The 15,407-nt window shown below is 44.8% G+C and overlaps 1 protein-coding gene across 19 annotated transcripts in view; it reads left to right on the forward strand.

Moving 5' to 3' along the window:
* SEPTIN11 (septin 11) overlaps positions 1–15,407 on the forward strand; it is a 91,102-nt gene that overhangs the window by 42,504 nt on the left and 33,191 nt on the right. For all 19 annotated transcript variants that reach the window (XR_014812755.1, XR_014812751.1, XR_014812752.1 and 16 more), the window contains exon 2: positions 6,621–6,735. Coding sequence is in view for 7 of the 19 variants with exons in the window: in XM_005666781.4 (XP_005666838.1) it covers positions 6,621–6,735 (115 nt within the window). In the remaining 12 variants the exon portion in view is untranslated. The remainder of the gene's footprint in view (positions 1–6,620; positions 6,736–15,407) is intronic.

A 15,407-nucleotide genomic window follows, 5' to 3' on the forward strand; every position in this document is an offset into this window, starting at 1 on the left:
AAAACACACACACACCAAACTTTTGTTTTAAAGTAAACTGCTGCCCCAGTATGAAAATTTAATCTTCTCCTGAGACCAGTGAACTTGTGCTGTTGGTGACTGAACCCTGCCACCGATGGTTTCAGAGATCAAATTTCAAAGAACAGAGGCTCCAAGAGTTTATCCACTCTAAGAAACAGGCCCTTGTCTTTCTCTACTCTCCTACTTCCTAGACTGCCCTCTGCCCCCTCCCCAAATACCTCGGCCAGTGGTTTGGATGGACAAGCTGATATTTGTAACTTCCTACGTGGAAAAGAAAGGGTCTCCTTGTCAGTTTCAAGAAATAGCACCTCTAAGACAGAATGATCTGCCTGCATATTCACTCCAATAACATTTTTTCCTCCTCAACAAGTTTCCATTTCCCAAATGGCAGCTTTGGTAACTTCTTCACTGGCTTAGTCCTTTGTCAGGATGGGGAATTCTTAATGTTTTTCGGCGTGGAGCCTGTTGGAGCCTGCGAATAGGAATGGGAGTCTGTGTGCCACCCTCTGCCAGCTTTGTCAATGAGCTTCCTATTTAGGGTGGATTTTCTTCACACTGGAGTCCCCATTCTCTCTTCCACCTTCTTTTCCTTCCCTTCACCCTTCCTTCCCTGGCTAGTCTGTGGGCCTTGCTCATCTGTAGCTTCTCCTAGGTCGCCCCACAGCCATAGGAGAGTGCCTTGTTTTAAAATTACAGCTGTTGGAGTTCCCGCTGTGGGGCAGTGGGTTGAGGATCCGGCATTGTCTCTACGGCAGCCCAGGTTGCAGCTGCAGCCTGATTTGATCCCTGCTGAGAACTTCCATTTGCCCAGGGTGTGGTCGAAAAAGAAAAAAAAAAAAAATTACAGCTGTCTCTTCCTCTCACCTGATTTGGGGAGAAGAAACCCAGGCTGGCACTCTCATACCTACCATTTCCTTAGTTTCTCCAGCCACCCTGCCAAGTGTTCCATTTTTACTCATGGGGGAACAGAGACTAAACCAAGTAGGGATTCCAGCCCATGGCCGTGTGACTCCAAGCCTTTTGCCATCCTGCTTGTGGTTAAGCAAGATTTGCAATTGCAGAACATATTTAAAAGCAGCACTCAGGATGTAGGTGTTGGCATACATTCTTATATAATTGTTTTATAATCACTTCAGTAATGACATCAGCCGGGCATCTTCTAAAAAGCTTGTTGATGATAATCTTCAGGGTACACATTCGTAATAAAGTGACCATCTAGGCACAGATAGCATTTATCTGGAAGGTCCTGCAAGCTGGACTTGTGTTTCCCTGGTACATTTGGAGAGCTCCACCCTTCCTAAAAGATGCTCCCCCAAATTCCTCTAGCCCAAACCTACTACCTGCTTCCCTTTTGGCATGGTATTTATCACGTCTATCCTTCCTAGTGTTACATTGCCTTGTGTCCTATCTCTGCTGCTGCATTGCAAACCTCTGAAGGGTAGGAAGAGTGTTTATCAATAAATAACAGAAATAACATTATTTTGCTCTCTTGGTGCTTTGAGCAATGAGTTTTTTTTTTTGAAGGAACAAATACATAATTGTGTTCATGTCAAGATGATCTGGAAAGAGCAAAATGAGATTGTCACGTTAAAGACTGGTTATTTTGTTTTATACCATAGAATTTAGTAATAACTCATTTCACACTGGAGTGGGCGTAGAAACCAGCCCCTCTTCAGGTTGATTATCCAATGGAGGCCTAAATCAGTGAAGGCCTTATAGTTACTTACTTGGTGGCTTCCAGTTGGCACTTTCATCTCAAAAATGGTCCAAACTAGGCCTTTTACTATTGGCTTCATGTGTCCTGGTTGTAAAAATCAGAGTCTGTGCCATTGCCAGGATCAGTGAACATACACTTAGAGCTACTTTGCCAATTCTGCTTCTCCACTTCCACCTCTCATGGTTGCCAAAGAATTGATTTTAGAGAACATTTTTTTCCTTTCTAGTCTAATCTATTGGATTTCAATTGCTGCTGAAGTCATTTGTATTGTCTGGGGCTACCTGGGAGCTGAGATCTTCTCGAGATAACAGAGACTAAGTGTGAGGACTCTGGAACCTGACTTCCAGAGGGTCCGTGTTTCAGCTTTGCACCTTACTGGCTGTGTGACCTTGGACAAATGACTAAATTTCTGTTTTTATATCAGTTAAGATTTGGTCACAAGTAACTACCTCATTGTTAAGATCAGCTAACTAGTTCGTTCATATTTACAGCTTTCCCAGATCCTTGATCAATAAGTGTTAGCTGTTGAGGGTTCCCATCATGGCTCAGTGGTAATGAGCCTGACTAGTATCCATGAGGATGCGGGTGTGATCCCTGGCTTCAGTCAGTGGGTTAAGGATCTGGCATTGCTGTGGCTGTGGTATAGGTTGCAGATGAGGCTCGGATCCCATGTGGCTGTGGCTGTGGTGTAGAATGGTTGCTACATCTCCAATTTGACCCCTAGTCTGGGAAGAACTTCCATATGCCGTGGGTATGGCCCTTTAAAAAAAAAAAATGTTAGCTGTTACAACAGTGGCCATGAAATGCCAAGTATCTTGAGCCATGCTTATGCATTATTTTCCTTTTATTGGTAAGGGGAATGTTTACTGAAATTCTCCATGAGATTTCAGAATAAAGACAAGGCTGGAGATAACATTTCTGCAGGGTCTGGAAGGTTTGGGTATGTATACACGAGCTGTAGGTGCCTTCCAGACAGAGGAAACAGTCTGAGTGGAGTCTGATGGGGAGAAGCCGGGGTGGCCCCAGGAGCTGTAATTCCGTTTAACTGTGGAGGAAGATGCCTCTGGGAACAGTGGGAGATTGGCTGGGTGTAGAGATTTGAGTTTAACCCATGGAGGCCCTGAGATGGCAGGCCAAGGCGTGTGGATTGAGAGCCTTTGAGTACCAAGAGCCCTTTGGCAGCAAGGTGGAGAGGAGGGGATTAGAGGGAGTGGGGTCCAGGCCACAAGACCGGTTGGAAGGCTTGTTGAATGAACTCTACCCAATATTCTGTGATAGTTTATGTTGGAAAAGAAGCTGAGAGCGAATGGATGTGTGTATATGTATGACTGGGTCATTTTGTTGTACAGCAGAAATGATCACAACCTTGTAAATTAAACTATACTTTAATTAAATTTTTTTTTTTTTTTTTTTTTTTTTTATTAAAGAGAAGGGGAGTTCCTGTCCTGGCTCAGCAAAAACAAATCCGACTAGGAACCGTGAGGTTGCAGGTTCGATCCCTGGCCTCGCTCAGTGGGTTAAGGATCTGGCGTTGCTGTGAGCTGTGGTGTAGGTTGCAGATGAGGCTCGGATCTGGCGAGGCTGTGGCTGTGGTGTGGGCTGGTGGTTACAGCTCTGATTAGACCCCTAGCCTAGGAACCTCCATGTGCTGAGGGTGCGGCCCTAAAAAGGGGAAAAAAAAAAAAAAAAAGAGGATGTGGCATTGATAAGCACAGAGACTTGCCCTTAACAGAAACAGGAACTCTGGAGGAGGGGTGGGTTTGCACTCGAGGAATAGGATTTCAAGTTGTGTGAAGACTAGTTTGAGGTCCCGAGAAGACAACCCGGGAGAATTGTTCTTTGGTAGAAAATCAGAACTGGCATGCAGGCAGAAGTCAGCATGAGAGAGAAAATGCTGAGAGTCACTTCTAGGTATGTGCTGGCAGTAAAGACATAAAGAGATCTGAGATTGCCCCCAAGCTCATGCCTGTAGATTGAAAAGAGACCCCACATTCTGTGGGTAGAGGCAACTGAGATGCAAAGCCACAAGCATGGACCATGAAATGCTGGGGTGCAGGAATTCACTTCAGCTCCTGTGAGTTAGCTGCCCCCCCCCGCCTCTATACCTTGCAGGGTTTTCAGTTTTTAAGTCTGTTCACGAGCTTCCTAGCTCCCATCCCCACTTTCATACTGATGAGCAGTAGTTCTCAGGATCCCTTTCATGCTGGGCAGAGAAAGAGGCTTGAAAGTAGGGAGTTTTTAAATGGCGTTACAAAATCTACGTCGTTTATACGGCAAAGTTAGGAGACACACTCTGAAGCCATAGATTTAAATTTTTTTAGAAAAATTTCAAGACCCAAACTGTTTTATAACCCTTCATTTTGTATGTGGCTTTCGGTGGGTATAAAAATACTCAGGGGGTGTGGGGGTGGTTTCTCGTGCTTTGGAAATGGTGAGAATATGAGATGCTGAGCATTGGGTTCTGGGATGAGAGCTATAATTACTAACGCTGATTCTTTCCCAGGATTGGCTCCTGGGTGGGTATCTGAACCTGAAAACGCACTAACAGTCCAGAATCCAGAGCAATAAACCACTCTTTCCTCCCCCACCCCCCCACCCCCACCCCCCGGCCACCAAAATTAGAAGAATTATTGTGGCAGAGGGGAATGCAGGGTGGTGGCTTGTCCTCGCCTGGTCTCCTCTGGAGCAGCTCGCTGGCTGTTTGAGCCCGTGATGCATCAGGAAAAGAGGCTGGTGCAACAGCTTCTCCTTGCCGTCTACACAGCAGCCACTGCACAGCTGTGATGGAAAGAGTTCTAAATATAACCCAGACTCGCTTGAAACCTTCCTTCCCCCCCACCCCCGTCTTGGCGGATGTGGTAAACACCCTAAAAATACCTGCTGTCTGAACCTTTGAGGTATCTGGAGAGGCAGGGCTGCGGGGTGGCATTGGGAGGCCTGGCCAGACACCAGGCTGCTGCCCATGGGGGGCGGCTGAAGCTGCTGGGTGTGCTGTGGGCCAGCCCTTCCTGCTCAAGGATAAGAGCCCACTCTCGAGTCTCAGAGTCGCTGTTGGCAGGTTTCAAGGAGACTATTCATAGACCAGGCATCTGTTCGCTGTCCCATTGACCTCAAACCTGCAGCTGCCACCGTGGTGTTCAGGCAGCGTGGCGGTTGTTCATCTTATTTCACAGAATCAGAGCTACAGAATCAGAACTGTAGCCCTCGCAGGGCCCTTAGACATTGTATTGCTCCTCAAACATCCCATGAGGAGTCACTCCATTCAGGAATCATGTGTCTCGGCCCCTCTAGTGACCATGGTGATTTGGAAATGGGGTCAATCTTTGACGATTGAAAGACATGCCTCAGATCATTTCGTTATCCACATAGGAGGATCGTGAAAACCAGCTTTTTAAAAATATTGACTAAAATGATCCTGGGTGAGGCTTTTTCTTATTTTACTAAACAATGGAAAGATGGAATGAGTTCTAAGTATAACACAGTTTTGAGGCTCACTTTCTCACCCCACAATTCAGGAGAAAGCTCCCTTAAACACCAGGAGTCTCACTGGCAGTGCAGACACCAGGTGTCTCATTTTCAAGAAGGTTCTCCATATCTGGTTTCTGGAATCCTGTGCCGTAACAGTGGCATTTAATTGAAGGGCCACAACTGGCCTCCATTTTCCTGGGAAAGAAGGTTCCACAGCTGGTCCCTGACAGCCTTTGCAGTGCGTGCACAGTTGCAAGGCAGGCGGCATCACCTTAGAAGACGGCATAGACCACCCAGCTCGTTGCATGTAGAGTAGCTACCTTAGCCCCAGCCTCCTTCAGTAGACTCTTTTTTTTTTTTTTTTTTTTTTTTCCCCCTTTTTAGGGCTGTACACTCAGTATATGCAAGTTCCCAGACTAGGGGTCGAATTGGAGCTACAGCCACCAGCCTACACCACAGCCACAGCAACTCTGGATCCGAGCCCTTGTCTGCGAGCTACACCACAGCTCCCGGCAACATCGGATCCTTAACCCACTGAGCAACTATGTCAGGTTCTTAACCTGCTGAGCCACAGCAGGAACTCCTTCAGAAGACTCTCTGAAGGCACAGGGAGTGCAACGAAGGGCCCCAAGGAAGCCCGTTCAGCTTGCAGAGGAGAAGGGACAAGTCCTGTGCTGCATCATTTTCAATATGTTTGTCGTGGTGGTCACAGAATTTCCTCCCCTGTGAACTTCTCAGAGCTCCTCCCTGTATCTGGAAGGGTGTCATTTATTTTTTTTTTTTCATTTGGGTTGAAAGCAAATCGAAGGCATTTCTTGAGGGCTTGAAGCTGTCACGATGGTTTGGGGTTTGTAATGTCACTTGGGGCATATCTGAAGCAGCCACCTCTAGAAGCTCATTTCCTCTGGACCAGCGTACCTGCCAGGACCAGAGCCGCCTTGGGTGATGGTGTCCTTTGGGAGTCAGTGTGATTTTGTGGAAGGAGTGTGGCTCACGGTTTCAGCCGTGTAGAAGCCAAGGAGGGCCTGGGCCCAGTGGGGTCGCCTTTGTCCCTGCATGTCAAGAGGGAGGGGAGGAGTTCTGGTCTTGGCGCAGTGGTTAACGAATCCAACTAGGAACCATGAGGTTTCGGGTTCGATCCCTGCCCTTACTCAGTGGGTCAAGGTTCCGGTGTTGCCGTGAGCTGTGGTGTAGGTCGCAGATGCGGCTCGGATCCAGCGTTGCTGTGGCTCTGGCGTAGGCCTGCGGCTACAGCTCCAATTTGACCCCTAGCCTGGGAACCTCCATATGCCATGGGAGTGGCCCAAGAAATGGCAAAAAGACAAAAAAAAAAAAAAAAAAAAGGGAGGGGAGAGGGTGGGTCCCCAGGTGGTATTGTCATGGATTCTCAATCATTTCCCCTCTGCAATTCCAGAATGAAGAGCTTCGAAACTTGTCCCTGTCTGGCCATGTTGGATTCGACAGTCTCCCCGACCAGCTGGTCAACAAGTCTACGTCTCAAGGGTTCTGTTTCAACATCCTGTGTGTCGGTAAGAGACTCATCACTTGCTGCCGAGCAAGGAGTCTGACTCTTGGGTGTCAGGTGACTGTCAGAGGAGCGTGTTTTGGGAAATCAGGCGAATGGTATTTTTACTCTTTTATTTTTAGTAAAGCAGAGCACTAATACCCACCTGATGGGCATTACACAGTTACAAAGATTGGGACTCGTGTTCAGGTAAAATGCTTTATAAGCTTTGTGGTGTTACTCAAATTGTTATTTTGTGTCAGGTAGTCAAGCAGTGGTGCGTGTACTATTCTTATTGAACCACTTATTTTAATTTTTGGTGGGGGGAGGGACTTAGACCCTCACTAGGCAATAGGAAGTTGAAAGAAGGAGTGGAGATGTGTGTACACAGGAGGATCATTCAAAAGCAATTTTTTTTTTTTTTTTTGTTTTGTTTTGTTTTTTTTTTAGGGTTGCACCCGCAGCATATGGAAGTTCCAGGCTGGGGTGGAATTGGAGCTACAGCTGCCGGCCTACACCACAGCCACAGCAATGCAGGATCTGAGCCACATCTGCGACATACACCACAGCCCATGGCAACGCTGGATCCCTAACTCACTGAGCGAGGCCAAGGATGAACCTGCAACCTCATGGTTACTAGTCAGATTCATTTCCGCTGCACCACAACGGAAACTCCTCAAAAACATTTTAAGAATTCGTTTCTAGAGTTTTTGACTGTGGTGCAAGAGTAATTTCCATTGAAGTCTTTTTAAAGATTCGCTCCCTACAATAAGTAAAATCTGAAACTACTCTAAGTACTTTAATAAACTTAGATTGTTAAAAAAAAAATGCTTTTAGGGTAGGAGATATATTTGAAGTAAATTTTCTGCCTGAATTACTAAATTAAGCTTTTGTCCTTAAATTGGAATCTGAACCCGACCTCAGTTTATTCTGGGTAGACAAATGGAAAAGGCCAAAGGGACCTCCTGACTTATTTCCATCATTAGTGTGTTTTGTTCACATCCTTTAAATGTTAAGCATTGGCTCCAGGCTCTGGCTTTGATATTTTTCTTCTTCTCTAGCCACATCTTTTTCTTTTTTTAAATTTTTTTACATTTAAAAAAAATTTTTTTTTTTTTAATCTTTTTTTAGGGCTGCACCTGCAGCATATGGAGGTTCCCAGGCCAGGGGTCCACTCGGAGCTGTAGCCACTGGCCTATGACACAGCCACAGCAACCCGGGATCCGAGCCACATCTGTGACCTACACCACAGCTCACGGCAGTGCTGGATCCTTAACCCACTGAGCGAGGCCAGGGATTGAACCCACAACCTCATGGTTCCTAGTTGGATTCGTTAACCACTGAGCCACAACAGGAACTCCTAGCCATATTTTTTCTAAACTAAGAGGAGGAAGGTAGGAAAGAAGGTGGAGAAAAAGAGGAAAATAGAAATAGCAATGTCCTTGAAACAGACGTGTCCCTGGAATAGACAGTGGCCTTGCCTTTGCCCTCCCTGTCACTCTGATGAATAACCAGGCTCAGTGGCTCTGGCTGCATTTGTTGCCGTTGTCCTCTGGACACAGACTTCAAGACAAACTAAAGGGAATTCTGTATGTGGCCAGTGTGTGTTCTGCGTGTATCCTTGCCCCAAGCTTGGCAGAATGTAACTGACTTAGTAAAAGGAAGTGAATTTAGAAAAGGTGTGTGTTCAGGGTAAGGACCACAGTTTTTTTCAGTTGGGCGGTCGTTGGGGGGTGGGGGTGGCGAGGGTGGATAGGTCCTTTCAGAAAAGCTTGGCGAGAAGCAGGTTGCAGGGCTCGCGGTCTGGCATTATGTCTGCAGCCCTGGAGAGAGGATGACTGGAGAGAAGCATCACCAGCTCTCCCACATCCCCTTCTCCCCACATGAAGCCAATTAAAATTCAACAGGGGACCTCCTGGATGGCAGCTAGTTCCACGGAGTGGCATAAATGAATTGTCTTTTCTCTTCTGGTAAATGCTCATTGCAGAGCAGGGCCATTCTTCATGAGCATAGCAATTTGTTGGCAATTTGTTGATTTTCTATTGAAAAGAGTGCTGAATTATAAGCCAATTACTGTTCTGGCTTCTCTTCTCCATCTCTGCCAGCTCTACCTTCAAAATCAGCTTCAAGAATCTCTGTGAGAGCTGTGTCCCAACCCCTGCATGTTGGGAGTTCCCATCGTGGCTCAGCGGCAACGATTCTGACTAGTATCCATGAGGACATGGGTTCGATCCCTGGCCTTACTCAGTGGGTTAAGGATCTGGCGTTGCCATGAGCTGTGGTGTGGATCTCAGATGTGGCTTGGATCCCGAGTTGCTGTTGCTGTGGCTGTGGTGTAGGCCAGTGGCTACAGCTCCGATTTGACCCCTAGCTTGGGAATCTCCTTATGCTATGAGTGTGGCCCTAAAAAAAAAAAAAAGAAAAAGAAAAAAACCAGCCCCTGCAAGAAGCAGGATAAAGGCTTCTAGTGGGATTGGGCTGGAAGAACTGGTTTTGACTCGGTATGTGGTGTGCAAGGGGGCGTGCTGCCTTGCTGGCTGACCTTTGTGTTACTAGCACAATTACGCTGCTAGTTGGAATTCCTTACAAGCTACCTCCATGCTGTGCTGTTGGTTTTGTAAAGCAACTGCTATTCTGACTCTTCTGGGTGGGTGATAATACCTGTGATTGTTTGTTTGTTTGTTTTTTAATTCTGGTTCTATTCTTAACCATGTTTAAAATTAGTTTTTCAAATTATTTAAAATAGTACATATTGGAGTTCCTTGGTGGCTTAGCCAGTTAAGGATCCAGTGTTGTCACTGCTGTGGTGTGGGTTCAATTCCTGGCCCAGGAATTTCCATATGCTGCAAGGACAGCCAAAAAAAGATTAGCACATATTTATTAAAAAAAATTATAAAATAGCCCTCCCTTTTTCTTCTCCTACCCGCATTTCCATTCCGCAGAGATAACACTGTGGAATCCTTCTAGAAACTTTCTGCATTTTTCTGTACTTGGAAATTATTTTTGGAAGCTGAAAACAACACCAGTTTATCATCTTAGGGTTTTGTTCAAGTCCCATGTGGGTCTTACTGGGCTAAAATCAAAGCACCATGAGGCTCTGCTCCTTTCTGGAACCTCAGGGGGAGAAGGCGTCCCCTGCCTTGTCCACCTGCTGGAGGCTGCCTACGTTCCTTGACTCTTGAATGCTTTCCTCCATCTTCTTCAAAGCCAGTAATGTTTTATGTCTGACTGTCCTTGTAGTGGGGAAATACACAGAGAAGTACAGAAATTTAGTTTAAACTTAAGGCTCTTCTTCAGCCCCCAAACTGAAGATTGAGTTGCATAATTAAGAACAGCTGACTCTGGGATGCAGGGTGTTTCAGGGCTCCGTTGCTTGGTTTTGATGCTGCATGCTCCTGCAGGGCTCCAGGTTTGGGTTTTTCTTCACAGAAGTTGCATGGCCTCCAGTAGTGGTACCAGTCGAGCAACCCAGAGGAGAGAATAAGCCATTCCTGACATAGCTTCCTCAGCAGTCACGGTTTGTCTCTGATCCACATATGCCCACCCAGAGTGGGTGGTGGGATTAGTCTACCCCAAAACACACAAGGTTCCCGCACGAGAGAAGACATGGTCAGAAAGGAGAAGGGGCTGAGGAGAGACACACTGGGCAGATAGAGAAAGCTCTCTCAGAGTTCCCATTGTGTCCCAGTGGTAATGAACCAGACTAGTATCCATGAGGATGCAGGTTTGATCTCTGGCTGTGGCCAGCAGCTTCAGCTCCAATTTGACCCCTAGCCTGGGAACTTCCCTATGCTGTAGGTGCGGCCCTAAAAAAAAAAACCAACAACAAAAAAACAGGTCTCTCATGATGACATAAGCACTTTCGGATTTTGGTTTTATACAAATGAGATCATGTTTGTTTTTCACTCCATACTAAGTCCTGCCTGTCCTTCCACGCCAGTGTATCCAGCTGTCCAGGTTCTTTTCTGTAGCACTTTGGGGTCCTTTAATGGCAGCCAGCATTAGCTCTTGGGGAGATGAGGGTGTCAGCATAAACACACTTATCCTTGGAGGTAGGATACATCAAATCCCTTCACAGATATTTGCGGCAAAATATCTGTATAAGAAAACAACTCTCACTGTCAATTAATGGTCTCTTTTTGAAGCAAGAGTCTATGCAGAAGCTTTCGAGTTGATAAAATATTTTGACAGCCACGGAGAGGAGTGGGTGTCATATTTAACTTAAGAGTATCCATGGTACTTTCTTTTCTCCTTGTCATCCCACCGTCCATTTGTATTTTTTGCACAGTATGCACATCTTTGGTGTTTATAGCATCATTCTTTTCATGTGAAAAGTATAGAAAGGAATTGATTTTTTATTTATTTATTTTTATTTATGTATTTTTTTAGGAATTGATTTTTTAAAAGCTAGCTAGGATCCTAGTAAGGAAACCAATGATGTTTATCAAAAAGGTCTAAGAACTGTAATTTTGTTTGGGGGCAAGAGCCCATGCATTGCAAACAGAGGAAACAAACCAGGGCAGAAACAATTCATGGTGGAAGTTCAGTCCAGTTTTAGAAGCATTGAATTACATGTCTGGTATTAGCACCTGTCTCTGTTGAGTCCTGAGGAAGTGTAATAGAGAGCGGGAGAGTAGTGTTCACTTGACCAAGAAGAGGATTCTTGATGCTCAGTTGGGTACCAGACACCCAGGAGTTCATAGTTCCCCTACTCTCACTCTCCATCTGGTCTCCAACACACTGACTCGCCCCCAGAGCTGCACTTTGGTTTAAGTCAAGCCTTTCTTTCTTACTCATACTGCATATGCCCAGAGGATATGAATTAGTATTCAGCCTTTCTCCACAATTTTAAGTTTATACATCTTTCTCATTCACTTGGCACCAGCTCTGAGAAGCTCCAACACTGATCCAGTTGTAGGTTGGTTCTTTGTGTACTTAGCCCAGTGGATAAAATACTGTGACACCCTTGCTTTTGCAGAAGAACCAGTCCAATAGTAGGGGCAGAGGAAATCAATGACATATTTTGAAAACAGAATTTTAAAAAATAATTGTTTTAAGGGGATGGCAGAAAAGGAATAGGGAGCAGAGATGTTTAAGGTCATTTTAGCCAAAGCTGTAGTGGCAGTGTAAACTGTGGCATTTTACAATCAGATCTTAAAGGTTTTTATCCCATCTCGCCTTTCCAGGAAAGGCTAAGAACTGGTTTACAAGGTGAAATGAATAAGTGAATAAAGATAAAATAAACCCTAGAAAATACAGCAAAGCCTGGGTTAGAGTCAGAACACGAAGCCATTAGGCTTGCCTATAGCAGTTGATTCTCCCAGGAACACATTTACCTCTCAGAGCATGGAGGCACCCATGTTTATTCAACGGATATGTATTGAGCACATATTATGTGCCAAACACAAGTTAAGAGTTTAATGATGACAGATTCATGGTAGCTATAAAGTAGAAACGAAAGAGTTGCTTCAGATGAAAGTTCACCTGGAAAGACGTCTCCCCTGGATTTTCAGAAGAGACATATGGTGGCTGTCCTTCTATTTGAATATGGGTCCCTGGATGTCCCCTACTCAGTGTCATTGCACTGTGCTATGCCGAGGGTCACATGCTGGTCTTTCAAGTCCTTCATGCTGGCTGGTGGTATTAGCCAAAGCATGTTTCATCAAAGGTGATTCTATAAGGAGTGAAAACAACATCACATAGCTCTCTGATTATCTGGCTCCATCCAAGAATAAAATCTAGAATATTTAGTGGAGGCAGACAGAGCTTCATGCACAGATATTTGAATAATTATAATAATAATTATCCAAGTAGCCAGTCTTGGCAGTCAGAGTAAAAAAAACCTGAAATCATAGATCAACTATTTGATCAGTTTACAGTTATCTTCTAATTAATAATATGATCCTCTGTGGGGTTTTTTTGTTTTTTTAAAAAATAATGTCCAAGTAGAGCTCGTGGTTTAAGTAAGCCTGAGAGCAGAACGGAAGAGGCAGCTCTGCTTTCCACTGTGCTGTGGGTGTCAGGTTCACCCTCATTGGCAGGAGCAGGAGAAACAGAAGCCCCAGATAGCACTTCAAGAGTAAATCTCTAATTATTCTAACAACTGTTTAGGCAGATGAATTTATACCAGAATAAACAACAAACTGAAAAACCTACCAAAGTGGCCAATCTCAGTGATCATTTATCTTTTCAGTTAACTTCTACTAAATGCCTGCTCCGTGCCAGGTACTCTGCGAGGGGTCCTGAGATGCTTCAGAGTTCCTGTTAGTCATTGATTGTCTCAAAATATTGTTATGCTTGTCAGGTTTGAATTGGAACCTATGCCTAGTAGGCTTTCTGTTACTCCATCCAAAGGGAGCCTTTTTGCTCTTGTGTGTCCTCAAAAGTATAGAAAATGTCTTCTTTTCTGAAGCCAGAGGTTGACCTTAACAACCAACGCATTGGAAAGCTCCCCTAGCTCTAGAATTTCTTTCATTCCAAAAGTGATCATTTCTTACTGAACTGCTTTTGGTGCAGTGCACTGCTGCAAGAGAAGCTATGTCTAATTAAGGCTCTTAAAAGCACAGAGCCTAGAAATGAAAAGCAAAGCACTCTGAAATTTAGAGAAACTGTGGTTTTTCCAACCTGATGATTAACCCTGTGCTCCACGTCGGGCCTGGAATGCTAATTGTTGATGATTTCCACCTTAATGCAAATAATAATTAAAATTACCTTGTCTTCTAAAAAACAAAAAAAAAAGGCATGGTGTTCTTGATTCACATATATATACTTAACTAATTCTTACCCTGATAAAATGAGGTGGTCATTTCGGTCCTATTCAAGTAACCTAGAATCCTTGCCGTGTAAATTGAAGACTTTATTGCTGTCCTTAGGGACAGAGATGAAAGTTAAATGGGTCACTTTCCTCTGACAGAGCCTTTACCTTATGGGGGAACCTTTATAAGTTAGTTTTGCTGTTGTCCCTTTGTCCTTGCTTTGAATACAGTTAACTACTGAAGAGAAATTTGCTGTATTGAGAAAGATACACATGTAGCAGGTACTTAAAATGACTGGAGCACCTTCAGAATTGAATTGGCTACAGGGTTCTGGCTATCTTATGAGTGAGAACCCTTTTTGTTTGTTTGTTTCTGTATCATTACCCAGTAACTTTGTTTTGCCCAAAGTTATTTTGTTAAGCCAAGACTCAGGGATATAAACTTGCTGAGCATTAGGGAACAGAGACTACTTTAGATTATTTTACAGTGCGTTAAGGATCCGGCGTTGCCGTGAGCTGTGGTGTAGGTTGCAGACGAGGCTCGGATCCCCAGATCCCGTGTTGCTGTGGCTCTGGCGTAGGCCAGCAGCTACAGCTCCGATTAGACCCCTAGCCTGGGAACCTCCATGTGCCATGGGTGCAGCCCTAGAAAAGAAAAAAAGACACACACACACACACACACACACAAAAGATTACTTTTATTGACAGCTCTTTTTCAGTAACAATATTAAGGAAAGTAAGGAAGATAGGGTTCCCGTCGTGACTCAGTGGTTAACGAATCTGACTAGGAACCATGAGGTTTCGGGTTCAATCCCTGGCCTTGCTCAGTGGGTTAAGGATCCTGCATTGCCTAGAGCTGTGGTGTAGGTGGCAGACATGGCTTGGATCTGGCGTTGCTGTGCCAGTGGCGTAGGTTGGCAGCAACAGCTCCAATTAGACCCCTAGCCTGGGAACCTCCACATGCCGCGGATGCGGCCCTAGAAAAGACAAACAAAGGTGGGGGGGGGGGTAACGAAGATAGGAAACTCCAGACTTGATGGATATTTGGAATGATACTCAGGATATCACAGAAGTTTAAGATGTGTCTGTTGCTGTTTTTATTCACCATTTTATCCCTAGCACCTATGCTTGTCACATAGTGAATACTCAAGTATTAATGAATAAATTTAAGATAGGAATGTCCACTGTATCTATCTGCTCTGTCTCTCCTATATTCCCAGCTGATGGGCTATCAACCACACATCATTTATTTATTTACAGCCTTTGCTACCTTGTGGCATCTGCTTATCACTTCTCTCAGTGTATCTTTTCTTCATGCCATCGTGGTGTGTGTAAATTCAAACTCCCAAAGTGAGAAGTTCACTTGGATAGGCAGGTCACTGTCCAGTACGGAACATTCTCACAGCGTCATAGTTGGTCTCCCATGGGTGCCTTTGCACAGGGAGCTCGCCTTGGTCCAGTTACCTGTGGCCAGCTGCAAGGTCCAGGGTATAATCCGTGTCTTGCTCATAAGAGGCATGTGGTTATGGCAGAAGTCTAGAACAGCGTTCCCGTAATAGTAAATCAGTCTGGTTGGTATTGAGTCATGTTCCAGGTCAGATGCTAGGCTTTGGGAGAACACCTTATCAGGCCAGTTCATTGCTCTCCTTCAGGAACTTGGCACAGAACTGGACAAAACACTGGCTGAATGAAGACCGATGAAGGAGAAAATTCTTTGGTCAGAGATATATGGAGTCCAGTGAGAAAAGAGTGAGGCAAATGTACTTGAACAACTTTTATCCTGTAAGTGAATCATGCTAGTCAGTGGCAAACCACATAAGGCTTCTAATTAGAGAAAGCTCAAATGCAGAAGCATTCCGTTCTTCTTCATTTTCGTACTGTGTTGGACAGCAAGAAGTAATACAGAACTTCTCATTAAGAAGTGGATTTTGTCATTACAGTGG

Source organism: Sus scrofa, chromosome 8, assembly GCF_054392235.1.
Source record: "Sus scrofa isolate SSC_HxYL_T2T_F1_AM1 chromosome 8, Sscrofa_HxYL_maternal_Yorkshire_Landrace_v2.0, whole genome shotgun sequence".
Lineage (NCBI taxonomy): Eukaryota > Metazoa > Chordata > Mammalia > Artiodactyla > Suidae > Sus > Sus scrofa.